At 44.9% G+C, this 27169-nt stretch overlaps 1 protein-coding gene across 2 annotated transcripts; it reads left to right on the plus strand.

Annotated features, from left to right (window-relative positions):
- The first annotated feature begins 23 nt into the window (after positions 1 to 23).
- On the plus strand, positions 24 to 27169 carry FBXO27 (F-box protein 27). 2 transcript variants are annotated; one of them, XM_077480236.1, is made up of 7 exons: positions 24 to 133; positions 13722 to 14084; positions 17160 to 17234; positions 18637 to 18748; positions 18822 to 18917; positions 24436 to 24574; positions 26869 to 27169. In XM_077480236.1, the coding sequence occupies exons 2-7, from the start codon at positions 13751 to 13753 to the stop codon at positions 27025 to 27027; spliced, it is 915 nt and encodes a 304-aa protein (XP_077336362.1). In that variant the 5' UTR covers positions 24 to 133; positions 13722 to 13750; the 3' UTR covers positions 27028 to 27169. The 2 variants fall into 2 exon arrangements, with proteins under 2 accessions (XP_077336362.1, XP_077336370.1); XM_077480244.1 differs by lacking the exon at positions 17160 to 17234.

Here is a 27169-nt window from a genome sequence, read left to right on the forward strand (position 1 = left end):
TCCAGCTACCTGATTGGATGAAAGCCCCTGGGGCGGGGCCAATGAAGGCGATGGAGTTACTGGGATGGGCGGAGTTAGCATAGAACAGCTGATGGTTATAGAAGGGAGGTCGAGAACACCGGGCTGAATCCTGGTGAGTGGGGGTTGTGTTTACATTCAGGACGATGTTATTATTATGGGATGTGTACTGACATCCACCACTGTACTGTGCAGAGTCTGGATTGCTGTATCAGTCAGTGCTGACTCTGTGTCCCCATCTACAGGGTGTAGAGAACCCCCCCCACATGTTCCAGGACTTCTCTGGGAAGAGCAGACGATTGGCTGGCTCCACCTCAGTGACATTCACCCAAATTTCATGACCAGGAACTTATGAGCAACCAGGAGGCGATCACATGATCCGCTGTGCCTGGGGGAGGGGAAAGAGTGATGATTGTCATTAAAGTAGAAACAAAGGCAATTTTTGTGTCCATTTTTGGATAGAATGAGACAGGTTTAGAATTATTAACGTAATTATAATAATAATATTATATACACAATTTTTATTTTATTATTTTTTTATCTATTCATGGGTGTCCCATTGGGAAGATTTCCCTTCACTTCCTGCCCCATAGCCAAAACAGGAAGTGAAGGAAAATCCCTTGGAAGTGTGGGAAAGTTGTCACCAGAACTAGTGTCCCCCATTGGAAGATTTCCCATCTATTCCTGGTGACAAATTTGGGATTTTTTTTCCCACCCTCAGTAATAATGGTAAATCAGACAATTGCAGAAGGTGAATTTTCGGGGGAACAGACAGCAATAAAAACCTGAAAGGGGTTCTAATCCTTCTTTATTCTCTTCAAACCTTTTAAAAAAAAAAAAGTTAGCCTTTTAGTTATACTTTAACTGCTTCAATACCGGGCACTTTCACCCCCTTCCTGCCCAGGCCAGTTTTCAGATTTTTAGCGCTGTCACACTTTGAATGACAGTTGCGTGGTCATGCAATGCTGTAATCATGTGAAATTTGTATCATAACCCCCCCACCCCACACACACACACACAATTAGAGCTTTCTAGCTTTCTTTTGATGGTATTTAATCACTACTGGGCTTTTTTTGTCAGAAAATTTTGTAAATAAGTAATTTTTTTTTCCTGCACTGATGAGGAGACTCTAGTATGCCACACTGACGGGCACTGATAGGTGGCACTGATGCGGAGGTACTAATATGCCACACTGATAGACGGCACCGATAGGTGGCACTGATGCGGAGGTACTAGTATGCCACACTGATAGGCAGCACTGATGGGCACCGATAGGTGGCACTGATGCGGAGGTACTAGTATTCCACACTGATGGGCACCGATAGGTAGCACTGATGAGGAAGCACTACTATGTTTCACTGATGGGCACTGATTGGGCAGACAGGCATCACTTGCTGGGCACTGTTGGGGCTTCACTGTAATCAGGGCACTGATGATCAGTGTGCCAATTACCTGTACAGTCTCTGCTGTGAGGAGATGCTGCTGATCGGCTCCCCTTACCTTACACTCTGTCAGTGCAAGGCGAGCAGAGCCGATAAACAGCACTTCCACATTTAGATAGATCGAATGTGATTGGACACAGCCGATCACATGGGTAAAGAGCCACATCATCATCTCTTTCCCGACACACGGTGCACCTGCGATCACTGTGCGGTGGCACAAGAGCGGTGACACTGGGGGCGAACAAGAGGGGATCCTGCCCACCGTCATTTCCCTATACGGCAGGCAGGAGGAGGTTTACCACCTCCCAACCGGCCACTGCACATATATACGGCCGGGTGGGCGCTTCATCCTTCTGAATGGACGTTCAGGATCCTGATGCGCTTGTGCCGCCCAGACTTGGCGCATCATCGATTGGCCCTCCTGATCACATGCCGGCTGTGTCCAATCACAGCCATCATGTGATGGAAACAGAAAGCTGGTTGCTGGGCGATCGATAGAGGAGAGCAAATCGCTGCAGCTGGCCGGTGATCAGTGAGTATTAACTGTTTTTTTTTACAGACTTTTACACACTGATCACCGGCCCAGTGTCTTCACACAATGTCCCCAAATAGTGTCCACAAAACACCTGCCCCCCACATATATAACCGTAAAATCACATGTCCCAATGATCATCTGCACACATATGTCCGTGATCATCTATGTACATATGTCCATGATCACACAAACCAATTATTATACACTTAATGGGATTTTTTTTTTACCAAAGACATGTAGTAGAATACATTTTGTCTTAAATTTTATGACAAAATTAGATTTTAATCATTTCTTTTAAAACAGAAAGTAGAAAATATTTTTTTTTTTTTTCAAAATTTCCGCTCTTTTTTTCCGCTTATTTTGCAAAAAATCAAAAACTGAAAATCAAAAACTTGGGTACAGTGTAAAGTGCAAGAACGCTGAAAGCTGAAAATTGGCCTGGGAAGGAAGGGGGTGAAAGTGCCCTGTATTGAAGTGGTTAAAATGCATGTAAGCTCCAAATATACATTTATTTGCTCCCTTTTGGTCGGCTGAATATACAATTAAAGGTATTTTATTATATCTGTTGAAGGGGGGGGGGGGGGGGGGAAATAAAGATAGCTGTTAATCCTGCCAGAAATCTTCTGAGGTGATAGCAACACAAAGGCTGAGAGTACAGGAAGTTATCAGTTAGCATTGTCCCTTCCTATCTCCATGAACTACAAACCCCCCCCCTCGTTTTGAAGAGGAGAGGGAGGTAGTATGTAGTCCTGACACACTCCCTGCCCTAGGGTAACCACACTGCTCAGTGGTCACTCCAGGACAGGAAGATAGTAAGGCTGCTTTCACAATTCTCTGTTGGTACTGTGGTATCCCACTAATTCATCCCTGAATGACTACAAATAAAAAAAACTCGTAGGGAAAAATATTTTCTGTACTACAATACACCTCCCTCATTACTTTAAAATCCCCTACTATTTCAATGCCATACACTAAATTCATATACCAATCATAAAACTATCATAACAAAGCCTCTTGTGCAAATGTCCATGTTCAAGTGTTGAAAGAAAAATAAAGTGCTGTTTTCAAACTCTTTTGCTCATGCTCACACTTGCTCCCCTATTGAACACCCCACCCCACTCACCAATATTCCATGCCTCCTTAGCTTTTTGGAACTGGAGGATGAGGACCCTTCAGGTCTTGTATGGATTCTAAGGGGAACCCCACGGCAAAAAAAAAAACCCAGTGTGGGGTCCCCCCCATAATCCAATCTATATTAGACCCTTTTCTGAGCATGCACAGCCCCACAGGTCAGGAAGGGGGGGGGGGGAGAACGAGCAACCCCCCCCCCCCCCCGAACTGTACCAGGCCACGTACTTTCAACATGGCTCTTCTCCCCCACCCAAAACCAACTTGTCCTCATGTTGATGAGGACAAGGCCCTTAATCCCACAACCCTGGGCGGTGGTTGTGGGGGTCTGCGAGTGGAGGGCTTATCAGAATCTGGAAGCCCCCTTTACCAAGGGGCATGCTGGGTCAATGTCACAAGAGGGCAAGGTCACCTGATGACGTGATCGTGTGACTCCGCCCCTAACCCATTTAAGAAATGTCAGATGGAAGAGCAGGCGGGGAGCCTTCGATGAGACCCGAAGGTCCTGGTATTGATGGGTGGGGGGGGGGGCTATGCTGTTTTTTTCCCTTTCTGTCTTTCAGGACAGCCACTATGAGAGATTGTCTCCTCCTCTTCCTTAGGAAACACTGTGCCAGCCCATAAATTCTCACTTCCCCCTGCCAGACCTCAGTTATTAGTGTTTCCTCCGATGTGGAGACACTGTCCATGGGACCAGGCTAAAACAGTCAGGGAGATTGTGGCCATGAAAAAACCCCAAGGGAAGCAGAGGCTTCCAGGGAGCAGAAGGGCGGTACATACCCACCAGCAGAAGCCACCCCTTCCTCGTCAAGCACAGCATCAGGTTGTGGGGGACCCCTATCGCGTCCACAGGGCCACAGAAAGGTAACAGTCTGCTCTACCTGTACATCGTATAGGACGCAATTTTTTTGAAACCAGCGGGCCGGACGAGAGGTGATGTCATTTCCGGCGGACGCTTTCCTTTGACCCACGACTTCCGGTTCCAGGTCGCGGTGCTGATAGGGGTTCGGGCACGGGCTGGAGAGAGCTGGGAACGTGCACAGGCAGCATGAGGCTCAATAGAAGCAACCGCCTGCAGTCATGTCGGAAGCAGATGATACGACAGTGACACTACCTCCAGCCTCCCTAAGGTAAGAGCACCCTGGGGAAAGGTCCGCTCTATCCAGGATTGCCTCTCCATGTATGGTTCCTAGCTATGGGGGAGCAGACCCCCTGGGTGGTCGGGGGGAGGCTCAGAACCCTCAGGTTAAGTAGGTCTAGTGCACTCCCAGGGTCAATTTACACAACCCTCGGTATACAGGCGGACAAGAAACCCCTGACACTCCATGACCTTATGTACAAAGGCTTGGGGGAACAAAAGAAAAAAGTCTTCCCAGTACATGAACTACTGGTTGAAACAGTTAAAAAAGAGTGGCAGGATCCAGAAAGGAAACCATTTTTCTCTTGGTCCCTAAAGAGAAAGTTCCCTTTTTCGGAAGATCGCGCGTCCATTTGGAACAAATGTCCCAAACTAGACGCCGCCTTTTCACAGGTCTCTAGGCATACGGATCTGGCTTTTGAGGACATGGGGGCCCTGGCAGCTGTCATGGACAAAAGAATAGACTCCCTGCTTAAAAAGACCTGGGACTCAACAATAGGTAACTTAAAGCCCGAAATGGCTGTTACAGTTGTGGCCCGCAACTTAGGGCACTGGCTCTCCCAGATTCAGGATCACATCGAATTAGGTACTGCCAAGGAGACTATTCTATCATCCTTCCCCACGATTCTGCAAGGAATCGCATACATAGTAGATACCTCGGCAGAGCCAGTCTGCATGTTGGGTCACCGGCTCTGGCCAACTCTGCCAGAAGAGCCCTCTGGCTGAAGACATGGCTTGGCGATAGCGCCTCCAAGGTCAAATTGTGTGGGATATCATTGACAGGTGACCTTCTCTTTGGCCCAGGTTTAGATACAGTCTTAGACCGTACAGCAGACAGAAAAAAGTCCTTCCCACTCAACCGAAAAGCCCCAGCGCAGACAAAGAAGGGTTTTCGCTCGCAGAAGCATAGAGAGAATCCAAAGCCAGAAAACCTTGGGCCAAAAAGGCAAGGGCAGAAGGGGAGCGATTTTTCGCCCTCCTGAACAGCCCCGTAAAAAAAGTCAATGACTATTCAGGCACGGTGGGAGGAAGACTGGGGGCCTTCCTTCCTCAGTGGGAAACAATCTCTCCCAATCAATTCATCCTGGGGGTCATAAGAAGGGGGTACCTTCTGGAGTTTAAAAAACCTCTCTCACAAAGATTCCTTCTCACACGCCTACCCAACTGCACGGCAAAGGCCGGGGCTCTATTAGCCCTAAGAGATCTAGAAGATTAGAATGTAATTTGCATAGTACCAAGGGGGGAGGAAGGAGAGGGATTCTGTTCACATATTTTTGTGGTAAGAAAACCCTCGGGGAAATTCAGATTGATTCTGAATTTAAAACCCCTAAACAGGTCAATTACCTACAAGAGATTCCGCATGGAGTCAATCTACATGATCAGAGCCCTGTTACCCCACAATTGCTTCATGGTTTCACTGGACCTCGGGGATGCGTATTTACATGTCCCCATTGCAGAAACCTCTCAGAGGTTTCTCTGACTAGCAGTAGACTTAGATGGAGTAATAGTGCATCTGCAATTTTAAGCACTGCCTTTCGGGCTATCCTCCTCGCCCTGCATATTTATCAAGGTCTCGGTAGAGGCCATGGCTTTTCTACGGCTCCAGGGAGTGTCAATAATAGCGTACCTGGACGACCTGCACCTATTTGCAGCATTTCCAGAGCAACTAGTCAAAGATCTCGATCTAACAAAGAGGGTCCTGACAAACCTGGGGTGGCTGCTGAACTTGAAAAAGTCCAGCCCGATTCCTTCCCAGCGTATCATGTACCTTGGCTACCTGCTGGACTCAACGCTGTTGAGAGTTTTTCTCTCGACGGAGAAGATACTGAAACTGGACAGAGCAGTAGTTTCTCTCCAGAGCAACCAACAGATCTCAAAGGTTTCTAATGTGAACGCTGGGCCTACTAACCTCAACCCTTCCAGCAGTGGAGTGGGCAGGACTACACTTTCTTCCCCTGCAGACCTTTGTACTAAGGGTGTGGGACCACAGTCAAAGGGATCTAGACACCTTAGTACATGTTCAACATCAGATAAAAAGATCTCTCTGGTGGTGGAGGAAGGTAGCGAACCTGTCGCAGGGACGTCTGTGGCTCATCCCAGTTTCTCAGGTGGTAACCACAGACGCAAGTGGCAGGGGCTGGGGGGCACATCTGGGATCCCTGCTAGAACAGGGCACCTGGAGAGACAACGAACTAAAAAGATCATCCAATTGGAAAGATTTGAAGGCAGTTGGGATAGCTCTCAGGTTTTTCAAAAAAGAAGGGCCACCATGTTCAGATGCGGTCGGACAACTCATCTGCCGTGGCCTACATAAACAAACAGGGTGGCACCAGAAGCGGCGTCCTGCTAACTCTAGCAACAGACATCCTAAGCTGGGCCGAATTCAACACTCTTTCACTCTCAGCAATTTTTCTGAGAGGGGAGAGGAACATGATCGCAGACTTTCTCAGCCGAAAGAAGCTGAGGGAGGGAGAGGGTCCTCAACCAGGAGGTCTTCAATCTCATATCCAGGAAATGGGGATCCCTGGAGGTGGACCTCTTCACGTTAAAAGACAATGCAAAAGCACGCGGAGGGGAAGGAGCACTGGGGGTGGATGCGTTGACCCAGAACTGGCAGTTCAAAACATGCTATGCCTTCCCACCTCCGGTATTACTGCTGGCAGTTCTGAGGAAGTTTCAAATAGAGAACACGTCTCTGATTCTAGTTGGCACCACATTGGCCCAAAAGAGCATGGTTTTCAAAGCTCAAACAACTTGCAGTAGAACCTACCCTATTCCTACCACCTCAGGAGGATCTCCTCTCACAGGGCCCAGTCCTCTGCCCACAGGTACACCAGTGGAAACTAGCCGTCTGGCTACTGAGGAGGGTATATTAAAATCTAAGGGATTTTCAGAAAGATTAATCTCCACCCTCCTCAATAGAAGAAAAAAAGGACACACGCAGGATTTATAAAAAGGTCTGGCTCCATTTCAACGTTGGTGCGTAGAAAGCTCCTACTCGGTGCAGAGCCCCACAGCTGTATTGGAATTTCTGCAGTGTGGGGCAGACAAGGGTTTATACATAAGTACCCTTAAGAGTCAAGTGTCAGCTCTCAGTGCTTATTTAGAAAGATCTCTGGCCACCAACCCGTGGGCCTATCTTTACTGTTGCAGACCCTAACAGGAGCCCCCTTCGAACCTTTAGAGAGATGTTTACTAAAGGAACTTACCTTTTAAAGACAGTATTTTTAGTTGCAGTGACTACTGCTAAGAGGGTCAGCGAGATTGAGGCCTTATCAATAAGACCCCCTTTGTGTGTTATTTTCCCAGATCGGATGATTTTCAAGACTGATCCGGTGTTCTTGCCTAAAATGGCTTCAGGATTTAACAGAAGCCAGGAGGTAGTCTTATGCCTCGTACACATGATCAAACAATCCGGTAGAAAAGTCCGGCGAACTCAAGTCGGCCAGACAATCCGCCCATGTGTAGGCTCTGGCGGACTTTTTTTACCCAAAAGTCCGGGGGGCTAAGAAAGTATTTTTGCACTCTAATATGTCCGCCGGACTCGCATTTCAGCGGACAGTACGGCCGTGTGTGTGCCAGTCCGCCATACTTTTGAAATGAGCGGACTTTTCCCGCCCGGAGAAAAGTCCGCTCATTTTGAGCGTGTCTCCAGGTAGCCGGGGCCAGCGAAGGAGGCGTCACTGGCCCAGTCACCTGGTATGGACTTAAAGGAGAATCCCTACGCCAAAAAATCGGCGTGGGGGCCCCCCAGGTCCATATCAGACCCTTATCCGAGCACGCTACCGGGCGGCCAGGAAAGGCGGTGGGAACGAGCGAGCGCCCCCCCTCCTGAGTCGTACCAGGCCGCGTGCCATCAATATGGGGGGGTTGCCTTGGGGAAGGGGGGCCGCGCGGCCCCCCCACCCCAAAGCACCTTGTGCCCATGTTGATGAGGACAAGGGCCTCCTCCCGACAACCCTGGCCGTTGGTTGTCGGGGTCTGCGGGCGGGGGGCTTATCGGAATCCGTGAGCCCCTTTTAATAAGGGGGCCCCCGGATCCCGGCCCCCCACCCTATGTGAATGAGTATGGGGTACAATGTACCCCTACCCATTCACCTGTAAAAGAAAAGTAAAAAACACAACACACAAGGGTTAAAATAGTTTATTGCACAACTCCGGGGGTCTTCTTCCGTCTTCGGGGGTCTTCTCGCCGGACTCCTCCGCAATCTTCTGCTAGCTCTTTTACTAGCGGAGGAGCCCGGCTTTCTTCTTCGCTGCTGCTGACCTCTTCTTCCGACTTCAGGGGTCTTGTCCCCCTCTTCGGTTCTTCTTGCCGGGCCACCGCGCCTTCTTCTAGCTCTTTTACCAGCGGTGGCCCGGTCTTCTGTCACCGCTGTCTTCTGGCCTTCTGTTCTTCTCTTCTTCTGGAGATGTTGCCTCATCACTGTCTCTGCTTACAAAGACAGGGACGTGGCGTGCGGCGACTTATATAGGGACATCACCGGATGAGCCCCCCTTCCCCAAGGCACCCCCCCATGTTGAGGGCACGCGGCCTGGTACGGCTCAGGAGGGGGGGGGGCGCTTGCTCGTCCCCACCCCCTTTTCTGGCCGGCCGGGTAGCATGCTCGGATAAGGGTCTGAATTGGACCTGGGGAGGACCCCCAGGTCGATTTTTTTTCAGCGTAGGGATTCCCCTTTAAGTCCATACCAGGTGACGGGGCCAGCAACGCCTCCTTCGCTGGCCCCGGCTACCTGGAGACGCGCTCAAAATGAGCGGACTTTCATCCGTGTGTGTGGGCGAGTCCGTTCATTTCAAAAGTACGGCGGATAGTCTGGCGGACTTAGTGCGCCGTATTAGTCCGCTGCAAAAGTACCGTGTGTGGGCAAGTAGCTAGTTTGGAAAGTCCGCCAGACTAAGTCCGCTGGATAGTCTGCTACGTGTGTACGCGGCATTAACCTTATTTTGTCCCAACCCCTCAGGAGAAGGGGATTTGAAATTTAATTCTTTGCCTGTAAGATGTATCCTTTAGTACCTAGAGCTGACCAAGACATTAAGAAAGTCAGACTCTTTATTTGTTTTGTTTTCTGGGACCAAGAAGGGATGCAGATCATCTCAACGCACTATTGCTAGATGGCTTAGATAAAGTATAAAGTAGAACTGAAGACAAAGCCCATATATTTATTTTTATTTTTTTTTAGTTTTGAATTGAGTGCAGAGTGATTAGAATGCTTGTCAGCTTTTATTGCTGTTTGTGCTCCCATTAGGGAGATTCAGCCTCTCAATTTATCCTGTTTACCATTTTCATTAAAAGTGAAAGTATAAGAAAATCTCAAATTTCCAAAAAAAGTAATAGAGGGGACATCTTCTAAAAGGGACACTAGTTCCGGTGACCTTGGGGTCCCCAAGGAATTCCTTTAATTTCCAGGCATTTCCTGTTTGGCTTTGGGACAGAAAGTGAAGGGAAATCTCCACAATAGGATACAGAGGGCGAAAAGAAAAAAATCTAACAGGGGTTATAACCATTCCTTGCTCTATCCAGAATGAAAAACAAAAATGTAGTTATACTTTAAGCAAAAAGATATCCATGGGAGGATCTGTGCTCTTCCAATTCAAAGGAATACATGCTCTTGCCTCATTCACCAGATTAGTTAGAAGGAAATATTTATATTGTTTTCTGGGGCGTAGCGTAAGATGTAAAAGGAAAGATGCAGGGTTGTTCCCCAGGACGACACGCCTGTGAGCTTACCCGTTTAAACTATTTTGTCATGTCTTCCCAGTAGGGTTGTTTCAATGGGCATTCCTATTAAACATGCACAGTGGGAAAAAATAATTATTTGATCACCTGCAGATTTTGTGAGTTTGCCCACTTACAAAGAAATTAAGGGCCTATAATTGTTATCATAGGTGTATTTTAAACGATAGAGACAGAATATCAATCAAAAATCCAGAGAAAACATGATACAAATGTTATAAATTGAGTTGCCGTTCAGTGAGTAAAATTAAGTATTTGATCCCTTACCAACCAACAATATTTTGGCTCCCGCAGACAGTATGTGCTCATGTGGTACACAGATTAGTCCTGTCAATTTAAGAAGGTACTCCTAATGAATCTCTGTATAAAAGACCCCTGTCCACAGAATCTCTTTCTTCCATTCAAACCTCACCATCATGGGCAAGACCAAAGACTTGTCAAAGGACATCAGGAACAAGATTGTAGAACTGCACAAGGCTGGAATGAGCTACAAGATCATCGGCAAGAATCTTGGTGAGGAGACAACTGATGGATTGAGTATTCGTAAATGGAAGAAATACAAAATAACCATCAATCGCCCCGGGTCTGGATCTCCATGCAAGATTTTGTTTCATGGGGAAAGCGAGGCATCAGCCCAGAACTACCCAGGAGTTGTGAATGATCTCAAGGCAGTTGGGACCATAGTCACCAAACAAACCATTGGTAACACAATACGCCACCATGGATTGAAATCTTGCAGTGTCCGCAAGGTCCCCCTTCTCAAGAAGGCACATGTACAGGACCATCTGAAGTCTGTCAATGAACAGCTAGAAAGAGCAAAATTTGAAAGGCACCAATTAGAACCAATAATATAAAAAAATACAAAAAGTTTATTTTACAGTAGCTTAAAAAACAATGTGGGTTAAAATTCACACAAAATACATGTACATAACCTATACAGAAAACGTCTCCATCCATCAAAGAATGACAAAGATTTTTGTTGATATTAGGCCATTGTCCCTTGAACTACCCCTGGCTGGAGGGTCATCTGGGGAGCTCCTGGTGGTGCCTGCATATATTTGGGCTCCATTGTGATGATGATTGGGATACATTGTGAGTGCTATATTGCTCTATAGCTATATTATTTTGGTTTTGTTTTACTTGTGGGCCGTTATTTACTTTGCAGAATCTATCCATCCTATTGTTTAAAAGGAACACCCTGAAGAAGACTCAGCGAGATGAAACATATAGGGGTCCCTCTTTGTCATCCATGCTTCTTTGATGAATGGAGACTTTTTAATTTTCTTTAAATGTTATGTACATGTATTTTGTATGGCATTTAACCCACATATTGTTTAAGTTGCTATACAATAAACTTTTCGTATTTTATTATATTACTGGTTCTTATTGGTGCCTTTACAATTCTTTCCATAGTTTTGCTCTCTGTTCTGTTTTGGGATGTGGCAACAATGTTATTGGGCAGCTAAAAGAAACAAAAAAAAAAGAAAAGGAGGGCGCACCGACCTAGAGCATTACCACTAATAGAGCTTTATTCAATAGAACACATAGCAAAATAAATACTCACAAAAGAGTATTGATAAAAGGCATAATTAATACAGCAGGGTCAACTTCTCCAAACATCAACAAGCCTGGACCTGATGTCAAGTAGATCGAGCAATACCCCAAAAAAAATTATGACGCGTTTCAGGGGAGGACCCCTTTCCTCAGAGCCTAAACAGGCAAGGCAAGGACAGCGCTATATGTGTGTGTGTGTGTGTGTGTGTGTGTGTGTGTGTGTGTGTGTTTTTTTTTGTTTCCTTTAGTATCTGAATACCCATTATTCTGAGGAGGGCTGCAAGACAATAGAGATTACTATGTGAAGCTGGCTACACCACATATTGAGGACCTTGACACCAGAGCACAGGAGAAGTTTTAACTTTTCTTTATTGGGCAGCTAAGGCACATCTGATCTAATTTATCAGTGAATATCTACATGATTCAGAGAAGAATTTGAAGAAAGTGCTGCAATTAGATGAGGCCAAAATTGAGCTATTTGGCATTGTCCGCTCGCCGTGTTTGGAGGAAGAAAAATGCTGACTATGGCCCTAAGAACACCATCCCTACAGTCAAGCACGGAGGTGGAAACCTTATGCATTGGGGTTGTTTCTCTGCCAATGGTACAGGCCGACTTTGCCGCATTGAGGGACCAATTGATGGGGCTATGTATTGTAAAATCTTGGATGAGAGCCTTCTTCCCCCAGCCAGAACACTGAATATGGATCATAGATGGGCCTTCCAGCACGAAAATACATACAAAAATTTTTCATTGAAAAAACGTGCAGCTGGGAGTAGATGGGTGGATGATGCAGGGTGTGTGCTAATGAGGTCAGCTGGTCAACTCCTTCCTGTGTCATGAACTACAGTCTGTAAGGAAGAAAGATATTACTAATGGAAACATGGATGAGGACAAGGACAAGAAAAGTAAGTGACTGTAGATTTAATGGAAAGTTTAGATATATTTGCAAAAAAAGTACATAAATGCTATATTGGTGCATAAGGGAGCTAGAATTTAGAAATAAAGTGTACAAAAAGGTGAACTTACCCTTTAAGGATTTAGAGAAGCTCTGTAAAGAAGAGTGGACCAAAATCTCTCCTGAGATGTGTGCAAACCTCGTAACCAACTACAAGAAATGTCTTACCTCTGTGCTTACCAAAAAGTGTTTTTCCACCAAGTACTAAGTCATGGTTTGCTTGAGGATCAAATAATTATTTTACTCACTGAGCTGCAACTCAATTTATAACATTTGTATATTTTTTTTTCTTGATTTTCTGTTTCTATCATTTAAAATACACCTATGATAAAAAATGATAGACCCTTCATTTCTTTGTGGACAAGTGGACAAACTTACAAAATCCTCAGGGGATCTAATAATTAATTTCCCCACTGCAGTACCATACCACTCGCCTGATTATACCTCCAACACATAGAGAAAACTAACAAAGTTATTTTATGCATGAGAGGTAAAACTCTGTACCACCTAGTCAATATTCTGTACCTGGCTTTTGCTGGAAATGGAGCCAAAAAGTAACGTGGAGAGTGCAAAATCAGGCTCACTTCTGCATAGAAATCAATCATCTTCCAGGTTTTATTGCTAAAGCTTAGTTGAACAAGCTGAGGTTAGAAGCTGATTGGCTACCATGCACAACTGCGCCAGCCTTAGTAAACCTCCTCCATAATCTTTGTTAGCCAAGTTCTCAGTCCCAGTACAAGGTGCTTCTTTTGGGTGTGGCTGTCTGAAGTCTGTCCTTGCAGCAGGGGTCTTAATATCAGTGATATGAAGAACTGGCAGTCTGAAGATATACATGTCTTTGCTTTCTAATTCCACAGATAAGGTGGTCTTACGGATTTTGTTGGCAGATAATGGTATATACTACACTTGAGTAGGATGGTCCTAGCCATTTTAAGGGAATTTGTTTTAGTGTTCTTCCTTTTTAGATCTAGATGTTACTATCATAGGCACTAATACTACCCACATTTAGTATAAACAGACCCAGTAATTCACTGGGCCCATTCGCAGCTCTACAGTCAGATTTAAAGTCTGCCCCTACTGAGTGAAGATTGTAACTGGATAGTCATGTTTATGTACACTAAATTACAAAATGGTCACAATGTTCTTGTTTTGTACCTAGATAAGAATTGGTGTTTTTATTTTTGCACATATTTACATACATATCTTCTGTCACAGGAATCAGAGTACCTGATTTGAACTGTGGCATGGGCCAACAAAGCTCCCATCAGGAAGAGCCACTTCCAAAATATACCTCCTTCAGCGACATTGTATATAATAAAGATTTAGATCAACTTCCAGATGAGGTGCTACTTTTGATCCTCAGCTACGTGCCAGCAAAGGACTTGGACTACTGTAGGTGTGTGAGCCGCCGTTGGAAGTGCCTTGTTGACTCTCCCACAATTTGGAGAATAAAATGCCAGCGGATGAACAGAAGGGATGTGCTTCACGTGGCTGATATGTGTCAAAACACTCCCTGGAAGAGACTTTATTTGGCGAAACCGTTTTCTAGGAACTTGGTGCGCAATCCTTGTGGTTCAGGTAAGACGTTGAGCTAAAGTGGTTGAGTCTTAAATAAGCAAGGCAGCAGGGGGTTGGCGACACTACCAAGAAAAGGCCATATTGAAATTATGTTTATACCCACCGGAAACAAAGCAGCCTTATTACAGGGGATGTCTACCTTCAGTGTGCATTCTTGCAAACAAGCTCAGAGTCCAAGTTAAAATCACGATCCAGTGTATTATGTGTATATCTCTCAAAGGTTCTATTGGCAAGTTTTCCCTTTAGTATAGTAATCCACATTCATGTGAATGTGTGTTCTGTAACCTTGAAGACATTTTTACTACTCATCCTTGGCCAAGTGGCTTCCTTACTTAAAATAAGTGTCTGCAACATACCCCAGCATTGGGCAACTGCCTGTCATTCACATGTCATTTATCATCTTTGCTCTGGAGATTTGATGACAATTCATATATGTGATCAAAAAACTGCACTGCGCTATAGGCTCAAGGCCTCTCCTCTCCCTAGGCTGCAGGAGCAGACTATCTATCCTTGGTCATGGACCACCAGGCATCCACATACAAGTCCTCCAAAACAATAAAGAGCTGCCTACCTTAAAAGACACTGTTAATGTATTATAAATTGGAAGAATGCAACATTCAAAGTCCTTCCAGTGCAATGGCTACTGGCACATTTGTCTCCATGCCTGTCTCTTAGTCATAGACTCTATGACTAAGCTCCAGTGATGGAGGGAAATAAATCAGGTAGACACTGCACCATGTGGACTTGCAATGTTACATGCTTATGAACAACAAGGTGAATAATAATTCACATAACCATTAGGCATGTAATGCAAATGATTAATAACTGTCCCAGACTTAATGGCATTATGGTGATTGGATTATGTAAATTAGAACAAGGTGATTTCACAACCTTTATACCTTGCCTTATCTTCTGGGACAGTCAACATTGGCCTTGAAACATTCAATAGCAATTGGATCAAGGCAACTGAGTTACATGTGTGGTTATCAATGTAGGGGTATTTTCCTGACACTTGGGAAGCTACATAGTTGAGTAACAAAACACATTCCATAATACGAAACAAGTACAGATGAATGTGACTAACTACTCCTAGATATACTATCACCTCAAAAAATGAAAACTTTCAGTAATTTGTGGATTTTGCATTGATGTCTTTAATGTACCTTATACACAATCTATCAAAGGAACGTGATGCATGTTTAATCACCTGCTGGCCTAAAGCGACCCTGTCGCCAGACCATTAATTTCATCAAGTGTGGTATGTACTTGTAAAAGCCTTCGTTGTGTAGACATGCAAAAGCATGGCAAGTGTTGCTGGGCACTACAATCTTCAATGTGATGTTGGAAGCCACAGCACACTTAATTCCTGCCGGCAGAGTTCCGGCAGGAAAATTAAAAACATGTTCTATTTCTAAAGTCCGTCGGATTTTTGGCAAGGAAAGGTTACATAGTTAGTCAGGTTGAAAAAAGACACAAGTCCATCCAGTTCATCAACAAAAAAATAAAATAAAAAATAATAATATCAAGGTCCGATGGAGCCCACACACATCGAATTGCCCAACTAATTTGTTCCATCAGACCTTTGCTGTCAGAAAGTCCGGTCATGTGTACACGGCTTAATAATTCAGGCGTATGGAAGGAGGACACTCTTGGCAGAGCCTGGGAAGAAGTAGTCAGTAGGGATTTAACTGCGCTTAGAATCTCTTGATTTACAAAACTCCATTTATTGCCACATCATAGATAATAAGATAGATAAGTGTTAGTCTATGAATTGGCGGGGTGGAGTGGGGAAGTGAGCATCGGGGAGATCCTTGAATATCCCAGCAGTGTGAGAAGCGGCCAAGGCGGACAGGCTTTACAGTCCCTTATCCCCTAAAGCAAAGATAGTCTGCCATGCCTGCAGTCATTCTAGATGAAATGGCCGGAAGTGATGTCAGGACGTCGCCACCAGAACTGGACGTGCCCATTCCGCCATCTTGAGCATTGGATTTTTGTGTATACCTGTGATGTAAGCAATTTTAACCATAATAAATGTAGTTGAGTGGAGATTTCTGCAGTATGAGTATTTTTGTTTGTTCTTCCGTGTCCTGGTTTATTTGACCTATTGGGGATTGAGGAATTGTATGTGCTGGAAAAGCAAGGACCCAGGAGCAGTGGTTGAGCTTGTTTATCACCCAACCCTGTGATATGGGGGTACAGTGTTCTGGCATTTGGGAAAGGAGCACTTTATGCTGAATATATATGGTCACAGTTTGGCACATTTGGAATGTGGGACTTGTAAGCACCTTATAATTATATTATGTTACATGGTGCGTATGGCTATACTGTACTAATCAATTTTCTTAATTTTGAGAACCACTGATAAAAAGAGGAAAAACAGATCTACTGGAAGGTGTTTGGAGTTATATAAAATTATAAAAAGTTTGACGTCTGGTAAGAATACAGGTGAAGGAATCGCAGAGTACTGGCGATCTCACTGCATGGTGTTATACATGAAATAGAAGCGCATCTTTTTGGACGTTGTGAATGATGTGTAGATGGTATTTCACTATGTAAGTTTTCTTTTTTTGGGGGAAACATGAGAAAAAAGAAGACACTAAGGCATTGAGAGTGATATATTTTTGCTGACCCAATACTAATATATGGGTCAATCAATCCGGTAAGAGTCTAGGGGAGTGAATCTTCTAAATATACTTACCCGAAAGGGGATTTAATGGATTGTTTTTGAGTATTTGAAGCGCTTTGCTGGGCGATTTTGCAAATTCAGATCATAGATGATTCTTCTGCAGCTGTCCTAACCTTGCATTTGTAACAAAAATGGTTTGGCATTTGATTCCTACAGTTAAGAACTAAGCCTCCTTCCTTGATTTAGAGGTAGGTTTGTAAATCTATGTTTGGTACTACATTCTTTGAAAGAGAAGGGGGAAAAAACAGCCATACCAGGGAGGGGGGAAAAAAAAGAGCCCAAGGACCCCCCCCATATTGTAGTACTCCCTCTAGTCCTGCCCCCTCCTCCTTGGGTGAGAAGTGTGTGGTGTTATCCTAAATATATTACCTATTCCCTGTCCCCTACAGGTGGGCCATTTGTCAACTGTGCTGTCATGGGACGTAATGGAAGAATATTTTGTGGAAAAGACATAAGCACTACTAGTAAGCATTTCAAGTGTTTTTATTTATCTGAAATTTTAAGGCTGGGGGCCTCTTTAAAGCGGTTGTATACCGCTGAGCGTTTTTTTTTTTTCTTCCTGTAAGTTCTAATGTGCTAGTATGCATCACATATTAGCACATTATGTAAAAATGATCTTAGAACAAAGCTGTTCTAGCGTCGCAATGTCAGCGCTGCAGCCACTTCCATTTTCACTCGTCTTGCTTCCGGGTTCGCGGGCTCTGGCTCTATGACTGGCCGGAGCCGCGATAACGTCACTCTCACGCATGCGCGCGGGAGCTGCAGATCACAGCACAGAGCTTTGAAGGAATGGCACTGGTGGCCGTTCTTTCAGAGCGCATGCACCAGTCATGTCACTGGCTGCATGTAATGTAAATCTCTCCTAAACAGTACCCGTTTAGAAGATGTTTACACTACCTATAGGTAAGCCTTATTAAAGGCTCACCTATAGGTAAATGTCAGCAGAGGAAGTTTATTTCCTCTTTAAAGTCTGACTCCTTACCAAAAAAAATTATAGCGTTCAACTGTCAGTTTTTTTTTTTTACATTTGTGACCACACTGGGAAACTATTCCCTTACTTTTGGTTGCCGTAACACAGGGCTCGACAAATCCCAGGCGCCAAGGCGACTAGAAATTGTGTCCTGGCATCTGGGTTCACACCTATGTGTACTGAAATCACAATGTCATTCCCGGTTTCTGTGCAATTTCAGCAGAGGTAAAATTTTGGTGCTTGCTCCACAAGGACTGCATTAAAGTGGATGGATGCCCTAAAAAACAAAAAAATTTACATTAAAATGTTCCAAAAAAATCTGAAAAAAAAAAGGGTAAGCTTACCAGAAATGCCTGTTGCTAGGCAGATCGTCCTAATTTGCCTTTTCCTACTCCACGGTGATCTTCAGTCTTCTCCTCTTCTGGGGAATGGGGAGCGGTGTGTTCTGGGAACTGTGTGTGTCCCAGAACACAGCGCACCCCATTCACAAAGCGCTATGCGACTCGCGCATGCACAGTAGGAAACAGGCAGTGAAGCGGCAAGGTTACACTGCCTGTTTCCTTTAGATAGAATGGCGGCGCCGGGATCCGAGAGCCGGGTCGACCTCGGGCGGCCGACATCGCGGGCACCCTGCACAGGTAAGTGCGCTTATTAATAGTCAGCAGCTACAGAGTTTGTAGCTGCTGACTTTTAAAAAGTTGGCCCTCCCCTTTAAGGTAAAAAAATGTTTAGTCTTTAGAAACATTTTCATGTCTTAATGGTAAAAAAAAAAAAACAAATACGACTTTTGGCTAGAGTTGGGCTATAAAACATGCCAAACCTACTATCAATGAGCTGCGTTAATGTGAAAAGCAATTTGGTATTAAGGCATAAAATTTGTTCACTTCCATCTGCAGAACTATTGCAGTATTGGGACATCAAAAATGGAGGAGATGGCTGGGCAGTAGAAAGGAGCCGCATTGCGTTAGAAGATGCAGAGAGCCCGACCTGCTTTGTCACCTCCTATCAGTAAGTGTTCAGCTCACCCTTTGTAGAACATCAGCCAGAACCATCTCTGACCCTCCTGTATGTCTCTACACAGGTGGTGCGAGAAGCAACAGATAATAGATCTGGTGAAAGAAGGGTTATGGGAGCACTTTCTGGATGTTCACCAACCACCCATCTGCGTCTCTGATTGGTAAGTTTTCTGTCTCCTATTTTAAATGAATGTTCTTTATGTTTTCAAACTTTAGTGTCTAGTGAGTTAACTGGTGGTCAGGCTATGGACTTTCAAGTATTTCTATGTTCTTTACATGCAGTATGGGCTCATTCATACGTGTGTCAATACCCCGCGTTTAAGCAGCATTTGTGATACTAAAGGATTTTTTTAATAACAAATATATGTCATACTTACCTGCTCTGTGCAATGGTTTTGCACAGTGCAGCCCCAATCCTCCTCTTCTGGAGTCCTGCGCTGGCGTTGTGGACACCTCCGCTCTGCTCAGTGCCCCCATAGCAAGCTGCTTGGGGCAATTGTGCTCCCAAGCCCTGTTTTGTGGAGTTCAGCCCCCCCCCCCCCCCCACTCTGTCCTCACTGGCTGTGATCAACAGCAGAGGAAGCCACTGGTCCCTACTTCTGTGCTGAGCCAATGATGAGGGAGAAAGCTGGAAAAAGCAGTTGGTCTCATGCACATCACTGGATCGAGATTAGGCTTGGGCTGTGGACCGAGTTGACGTTTTTTCACCTTCAGACTTTAGAACCACTTTAACCCCTTCACACCGACCGCACACAAATATGCATCCTCGACTTGAAGGGGCTATACCGGGGTGAAGCTACAGGCATCACCTCAGTACCGTTTTTTTAGAGCCAGCGGTTGGCTTTTTTGGGATAACAACCAATGCAGCTAAGAAGCTGCTTGGCTGTTATCTCGAGCTCCCCCCCCCCCCACCTTCCACAGCTCGCCCGGACTCTCCTGTCCCACCGGGAGCCCCGACCGACCAGCCGGCACCTCCGACGGCTGGCCTGAGACCTGAACAAAGGGAGAATTGTCTTTGATTGGGTCTTGGATCTAGTAACCCAGTGTCAGGCTAGGAGCAGATAACAGGTAACAGTTCAGGTGTGCTGATTATACAAAGAGTTCAAAGCACATACCATGAGCAGGTCTAAGCAGAGCAGGTCAGCTGGGACTTGTAGTACACCGCTGCAGACGAAGGTAGGTGATTGCTGGACCTTGTAGTTCACTGCTGTAGATGAGGGTAGATGAGTGCTGGACCTTGTAGTTCACTGTTGTAGATGAGGATAGATGATTGCTGGACCTTGTGGTTCACTGCTGCAGATGTGGGTACTAGTAGAATCAGGCAAAGCGTAGTCTAGGCAAGCTGGGTCATACACAGGTAGATCAGAATCCAAACGGTACAGAATCAGAAGCAAGCAAGGAAGGTCAAACAAGCCGGGTCAAACAAGAAAGTCACAGAGCAAATATCAGCTGGATCAAACACGAGTGAACTCTAACACGAGCGCTGACTGAATGCTGATACAGGTGATTTAAACGTGAGCTGGCCAATCACTGTTGTTTCCCAGACACAGGCTGTGTCAGGTGAGTTGTGCTGGGTCCTAAAGGGATTCTAGTACTGACAGTACCCCCCCTTTCTCGAGGGGTTGCTCCTGCACCCCCAGGCTTACTTGGATAACGGAGATGGAACTTCTTCTTAAGTCGATCAGCATGAAGATCACGAGCTGGTACCCAAGATCGATCCTCTGGGCCGAACCCTTTCCAATGAACAAGATATTGTAAGGAATTGCGCACTCGTCTGGAATCAAGAATAAATGCCACTTCATATTCTTGACTGTCCAACACATCCACAGGTTCTGGTTCATTTACTAGGAGGCTGGAATGAACAGGTTTCAACAATGAAACATGAAAGACATTTGGAATGCGCATGGATGGGGGCAGTTTTAATCTGTAGGACACAGGATTAACAATCTCCGAGATTTCATAAGGCCCGATGAATTTTGGGCCAAGCTTTTTAGATGGAACATGCAGGGACAGATTCCGAGATGATAACCACACTTTGTCACCAACTTTATATTCTGGTGCCTTTGAGCGCTTCTTGTCAGCAGTTTTCTTAAAAGCCTGCACAGAGCGAGAAATAGCATGATTTACATCGGACCAGATTTTGGAGAAATGTTCAATCGTGGTGTTGGCATCTGGAACATCAGAGGGCGGAAGATCAAAGGAGCACACACGAGGATGCAACCCGTAAACACAAAAGAAAGGAGAGGTCCCTGTAGATGTGCTGGCACAATTATTAAAGGCAAACTCTGCCCATGGAAGGATGTTGACCCACTCCACCTCATCTTTGGCCATCAGACAACGTACCATCTTCTCTAGAGTCTGATTAGTCCTTTCTGTTTGGCCATTAGTCTCAGGATGATATGCTGAAGAATATGATAATTTAATCCCCAGCTGAGAGCAAAGGGCCTTCCAAAACTGAGCTATGAACTGAGAGCCACGGTCAGAGACAATGTTAACTGGTGCCCCATGGAGCCTGAAAATGTGCTTAATGAATAAAGATGCCAGTTCTTTAGCAGATGGAAGCTTCGGAAGCGGAACAAAGTGGGCCATTTTACTGAACCTGTCTACCACCACCCAGATCGTGGAACATCCCTGGGACAGAGGCAAGTCTGTGATAAAGTCCATAGATAAATGGGTCCAGGGACAGGTAGGTATTGGTAGAGGACGAAGGAGACCGGGGGGCTTAGAGGTACTGCTCTTGCTTCTGGCGCAAACTTCACAGGCCTGGACGAAGGCTAACACATCCTGCCTAAGCGATGGCCACCAGAGGTTGCGAGAGACAATCTCAAAAGTTTGTCTAAACCCTGGATGTGCTGCAGGTTTTGATGCATGTACTTGTTGCAATACCTGCAAACGAAGAGCCAGGGGCACAAAGAGCATACCAGGGGGAGTGGAGGGAGGGGCTTCAGCCTGTGCTGGTAACAAGGCCTCAGAGATATCAGTCTGGGTAAAAGCCAAACTCCTATCCTCAGAGATAATGGGTTGAGGAGGAAGCGGAGGAGGAGACTCTGATAAAAAACTGCGAGACAAGGCATCGGCCTTAATGTTTTTTGGACCTGGTAAATAAGAAATTGTAAAGTCAAATCTGGAGAAGAACAATGACCACCTGGCTTGACGCGAGTTCAGTCTTTTAGCAGAACGGATATATTCAAGGTTTTTGTGGTCAGTCAGAACTATGAATGGATAGCGAGCTCCCTCCAGCCAATGTCTCCACTCCTCTAAAGCTAGCTTTATGGCTAAAAGTTCTCTGTTGCCTATATCGTAATTGCGTTCTGCTGGGGAATATTTACGGGACAAGAAGGCACAAGGGTGGATGGCAGCACTTACAGGATCTTTTTGTGACAAAAGCGCCCCCACTCCTACTTCAGATGCATCTACCTCTACAATAAAAGGTAGCTCAGGAACAGGATGGCGTAGAATTGGTGCAGAGGTAAAGGCTTTCTTTAACTGGGTGAAGGCTGCCTGGGCTTCAGTAGTCCATTTAAATGTACTAGGAGTCTTCCTGGTGAGAGAGGTGATGGGATGTGCAATGGTGGCAAAGTTCTTAATGAATTTTCGATAGAAATTTGCAAAGCCCAGGAAGCGTTGAACTGCCTTCAGGTCTGAAGGTGGTGCCCAGTCTAGAATGGCTTGAACCTTGGCTGGGTCCATGGTGAGGCCTGTGTCAGAAATTAGATAACCCAGGAAAGGTACTTGTTTAACATGGAAAAGACATTTTTCAGGCTTTACAAAAAGGGAGTGAGTCTTTAGTCGGGCTAATACCGAGCAGACATGCTTCTGATGTGTTTCAAGATTGGGAGAGTAAATCAAAATATCGTCTAAATAAACAAGCATGAAGCGACCCATCATGTCACGGAAAATGTCATTCATGAAGTTCTGAAAGACGGCTGGTGCATTCCTGAGGCCGAAAGGCATGACAAGACATTCGTAATGACCATCCTTGGTGTTAAAGGCCGTCTTCCATTCATCGCCCGCACGGATTCGCACCAGATTATAGGCTCCCCTTAAATCCAGTTTGGAGAAGATTTTGGCTCCCTGGATTTGAGAGAACAACTCTGTGATGAGAGGGAGAGGATACCGATTGGGAATGGTTATTTTATTTAGACCTCTGTAATCAACACAAAGTCGCAGTCCTCCATCCTTCTTCGGGACAAAGAAGCATCCTGCTCCTGCGGGAGAAGTGGAGGGACGGATGAAACCCTTAGCTAGGTTTTCCTGGATGTATTCTTGCAAAGCAAGATTCTCTGGTTCAGACAGTGGAAAGACTCTCCCTCGAGGAGGTGTAGTGTCAGGCAAGAGGTCAATGGGACAATCATAACTGCGATGAGGAGGTAAAGTGTCAGCAATCCCTTTATGTATTGGCTCGTGTTAATGTCAGGCTAGGAGCAGATAACAGGTAACAGTTCAGGTGTGCTGATTATACAAAGAGTTCAAAGCACATACCATGAGCAGGTCTAAGCAGAGCAGGTCAGCTGGGACTTGTAGTACACCGCTGCAGACGAAGGTAGGTGATTGCTGGACCTTGTAGTTCACTGCTGTAGATGAGGGTAGATGAGTGCTGGACCTTGTAGTTCACTGTTGTAGATGAGGATAGATGATTGCTGGACCTTGTGGTTCACTGCTGCAGATGTGGGTACTAGTAGAATCAGGCAAAGCGTAGTCTAGGCAAGCTGGGTCATACACAGGTAGATCAGAATCCAAACGGTACAGAATCAGAAGCAAGCAAGGAAGGTCAAACAAGCCGGGTCAAACAAGAAAGTCACAGAGCAAATATCAGCTGGATCAAACACGAGTGAACTCTAACACGAGCGCTGACTGAATGCTGATACAGGTGATTTAAACGTGAGCTGGCCAATCACTGTTGTTTCCCAGACACAGGCTGTGTCAGGTGAGTTGTGCTGGGTCCTAAAGGGATTCTAGTACTGACACCCAGAAGCAATGTCATGACATCACTTTCGGTCTACAGAAGACTTAAAGGTGCCAAAATGAAAAAAAAACAACAGTATTCAAAACAGCCAACCTTGTCATTCTGAATGCTTTTAAGTGCAAAGGAGGGATTTGGAGTCTTGTAGACCCCAGATCCTTCCATAAAGAGTACCTGTCACTGCCTATTACTGTCACAATGCATGTTTACATTTCTTCTGACAGCAATAAAAGTGATTAGACATTTTTTTTTCAAAGGGACAGTGTAAAATAACTAAATATTTAAAAAATCTTTTTTTAAAGCGCCCCATTCTTCCTTGGTCGCGTGCAGAAGTGAACACATACGTAAGTCTGGACCGCAAATGTAAACAGTGTTCAAACCACACGTGAGGTATCGCTGTGGAGCGAGAGCAATAATTCTAGCACAAGACCTCCTCTGTAACTCTAAACTGGCAACCTGTAGAAGTTTTTAAAGTGTCCCCTTTGAAGGTTTTTAAGTACTGTAGTTTGTCGCCATTCCACAAGTGTGCGGAATTTTAAAGCATGACTTGTTAGGTATCTATTTACTCAGCGTAACATCATCTTACATATATGTGATCTTACATATATAATACAATTGGGCTAACTTTACTGTTTGTTTTTTTTGTTTTGTTTAGTTCATGAAAGTGTATTTTCTCCAAAAAAATTAATTGCGTTTGGAATGCTTTTTTTCTGTAGGTATGGTGGGCGACATGACTGTGGCTGTGTGTATAGTCTAAAGGTCCAACTGCTGGCTGTTGATAAGATAGCTGTGCTCCAAGAGTTCGCCATAAGACCAGATCCTATTCCACAGTGGAATGATGAAAAATACACTCAGGTCCGTGCATGAAATTATACTTCTGAAATGTTGTATTTGTATGGGTTATATGGCCTCATAGTGGTGCATCTTTTTTATAAAATATGCTTTGTAGAAGGAGGCATTGGATTTGGAGTTAGTAAAATGTGACTTGGTCACATGACCCTGGGAGGAAAATGGATATGTGACCACACTCAGTAATGACACAGGCATGTACAATGCTGTTGGCTGAGCTCTGTTGATGGGACGGGGATACTGATGACGCCGGAGGATTCCAAATCCAGTGTGCTCTCCTGAATTGTGATGGCAGAAAATGGTGGTGCTGCTAATACAGCCCAAAAGAATGGCTACCCAGACCAAAACCTACATTTAGACCCCTTTCACACCAGGGCGTTTTGCAGGCGCTATAGCGTTAGAAATAGCGCCTGCAAAACGCCCTAAAGGGCTTTCTCACTACAACGGTGCGCTGGCAGATGCGCTGGCAGGACGTCAGAAAAAAGTCCTGCCAGCAGCTTCTTTGGAGCGGTGAAGGAGCGGTGTGTTTACTGCTCCTCCACCGCTGCTCCCCATTGAAATCAATGGGGCAGCGATGTAATCCCGCCGGCAAAACGCCGCTATTGCGGGGGTAAAAGCGCCCCGCTAGCGGCCGAAAATGCGCCGCAAATCCGGCGTTAAAACGCCGATAAAAATGGCAGCGTTTTACCGCCACACTAGCAGCGGTGTGGTGTGAAAGGGGTCTTAGTGTCCGCTATATCAAGAATGCTGGTTTGCAAAGCAATATTTAACATGTGATACAATGATTAGGGATAAAGTTTGCTACTTGAAATAATTACCTTAACCATTTAAGAACCAGCTTGCAATACATACACATATATATATATATATATATATATATATATATATATATATATATATATGTATGTATGTATATATAGTGAAAGCCAAGGAACACACCAGACAGATCCGGGATAAAGTTGTGGAGAAATTTAAAGCAGGGTTAAGTTATAAAAAAAGTATCCCAAGCTTTGAACATCTCACAGAGCACTGATCAATCCATCATCCGAAAATGGAAAGAGTATGGCACAACTGCAAATCTACCAAGACATGGCCGTCCACCTAAACTGACAGGCCAGGCAAGGAGATCATTAATCAGAGAAGCAGCTAAGAGGCCCATGGTAACTCTGGAGGAGCTGCAGAGATCCGCACCCCAGATGGGAGAATCTGTCAGGAGAGTTATTAGTTCTGCTCTCCACAAATCTGGCCTTTATAGAAGAGTGGCAAGAAGAAAGCCATAAGAAATCCCATTAGCAGTTTGCCAGAAGCCATGCGGGGGACACAGGAAACATGGCGAAGTAGGTGCTCTGGTCAGATGAGACTAAATTTGAACTTTTTGACCTGAAAGCAAAAGGCCATGTGTGGCAGAAAATGAACACAATGCACATTTCCCTTAACACAATATCCCCACCGTGAAACATGGTGGTGGCAGCATCATGTTGTGGGAATTTTTTTCTTTAGCAGAGAAGCTGGTTAAAGTTGATGGTAAGCTGGGTGGAGCCAAATACAGGCAATATTAAAAGAAAACCTGTTGGAGTCTGACTTGAGACTGGGGTGGAGGTTCCCCTTCCAGAAGGACAAAGACCCTAAACATACAGCCAAAGCGACAATGGAATGGTTTAGATCAAAGCATATTCATGTGTTAGAATCTCCCAAAGTCCAGACCTAAATCCAATTGAGAATTCATGGCAAGACTAGAAAATTGCTGTTCAGACGCTCTCCATCCAATCTGACAGAGCTTTAGCTATTTTGCGAAAAAAGAATGGGCAAAACTTTCTCTCTAGAATTGTACAAAGCTGGTAGAGACATCCCAAATGTCTCTAATTGCAGTGAAAGGCGGTTCTACAAAGTATTGACTCAGGGGGGCTGAATACAAATGCACACCACACTTTTCACATATTTATTTGTAAAAAAATTGGAAAACCATTGATCATTTTCCTTCCGCCTCACAATTATAATTTGTGCCACTTTGTGTTGGTCTATCACATAAAATCAAAATAAAAACACATTTATGTTTTTGGTAAAATTTCAAGGGGTATGAATACTTTTTCAAGGCACTGTATATAAGAAAGGCTTTGGCGTCAGAGTCTCTATGCCACATGATACAGAGGTTACAGATAGACATTCATACATTGCATAGATCACAGGAAATGCGACTCTGACTTTCTGATGGTAGCACACATGATGCTACAGTTCAGACATATATGCAGTAGCCATACACTTGTTCATACAAGCTTTGACACAATACTGTCTCTTTACAGGTTTCTCATGAGTTTCGTGGGTATGGACCCGGGGTACGCTATGTGAAGTTTATGCACAAAGGAAAGGATTCGCAGATCTGGAAGGGACGGTACGGCGCCCGAATCACCAACTCTTCTGTAATAATAAAGTATGATGGCATTGAACCATGCTGCTCATAATCATGCCACTCTTACTGGCTTCAGACTGACATTACCTGTGGTCCTCCATCTACTGTGCCATGGAGCAATGATGGTGTGTAAAGTACATGCAAAGAGAGCAATCTGGCTTTATCCTAATAAAGTCTCTTCAGTGAATGATGAA

This window comes from Lithobates pipiens, unplaced genomic scaffold (assembly GCF_037356315.1).
Source record: "Lithobates pipiens isolate NorthernLeopardFrog02 unplaced genomic scaffold, aLitPip1_a1.2 Scaffold_1, whole genome shotgun sequence".
NCBI classification, from domain to species: domain Eukaryota; kingdom Metazoa; phylum Chordata; class Amphibia; order Anura; family Ranidae; genus Lithobates; species Lithobates pipiens.

Coding starts and splice junctions, on each gene's coding strand:
- FBXO27 (XM_077480236.1), top strand. CDS start 13,751: ATGGGCCAACAAAGCTCCCATCAGGAAGAGCCACTTCCAAAATATACC. Junction 14,085..17,159: donor GCGCAATCCTTGTGGTTCAG/GTAAGACGTTGA, acceptor TGTCCCCTACAG/GTGGGCCATTTGTCAACTGT. Junction 18,918..24,435: donor CCCATCTGCGTCTCTGATTG/GTAAGTTTTCTG, acceptor TTTTTTCTGTAG/GTATGGTGGGCGACATGACT.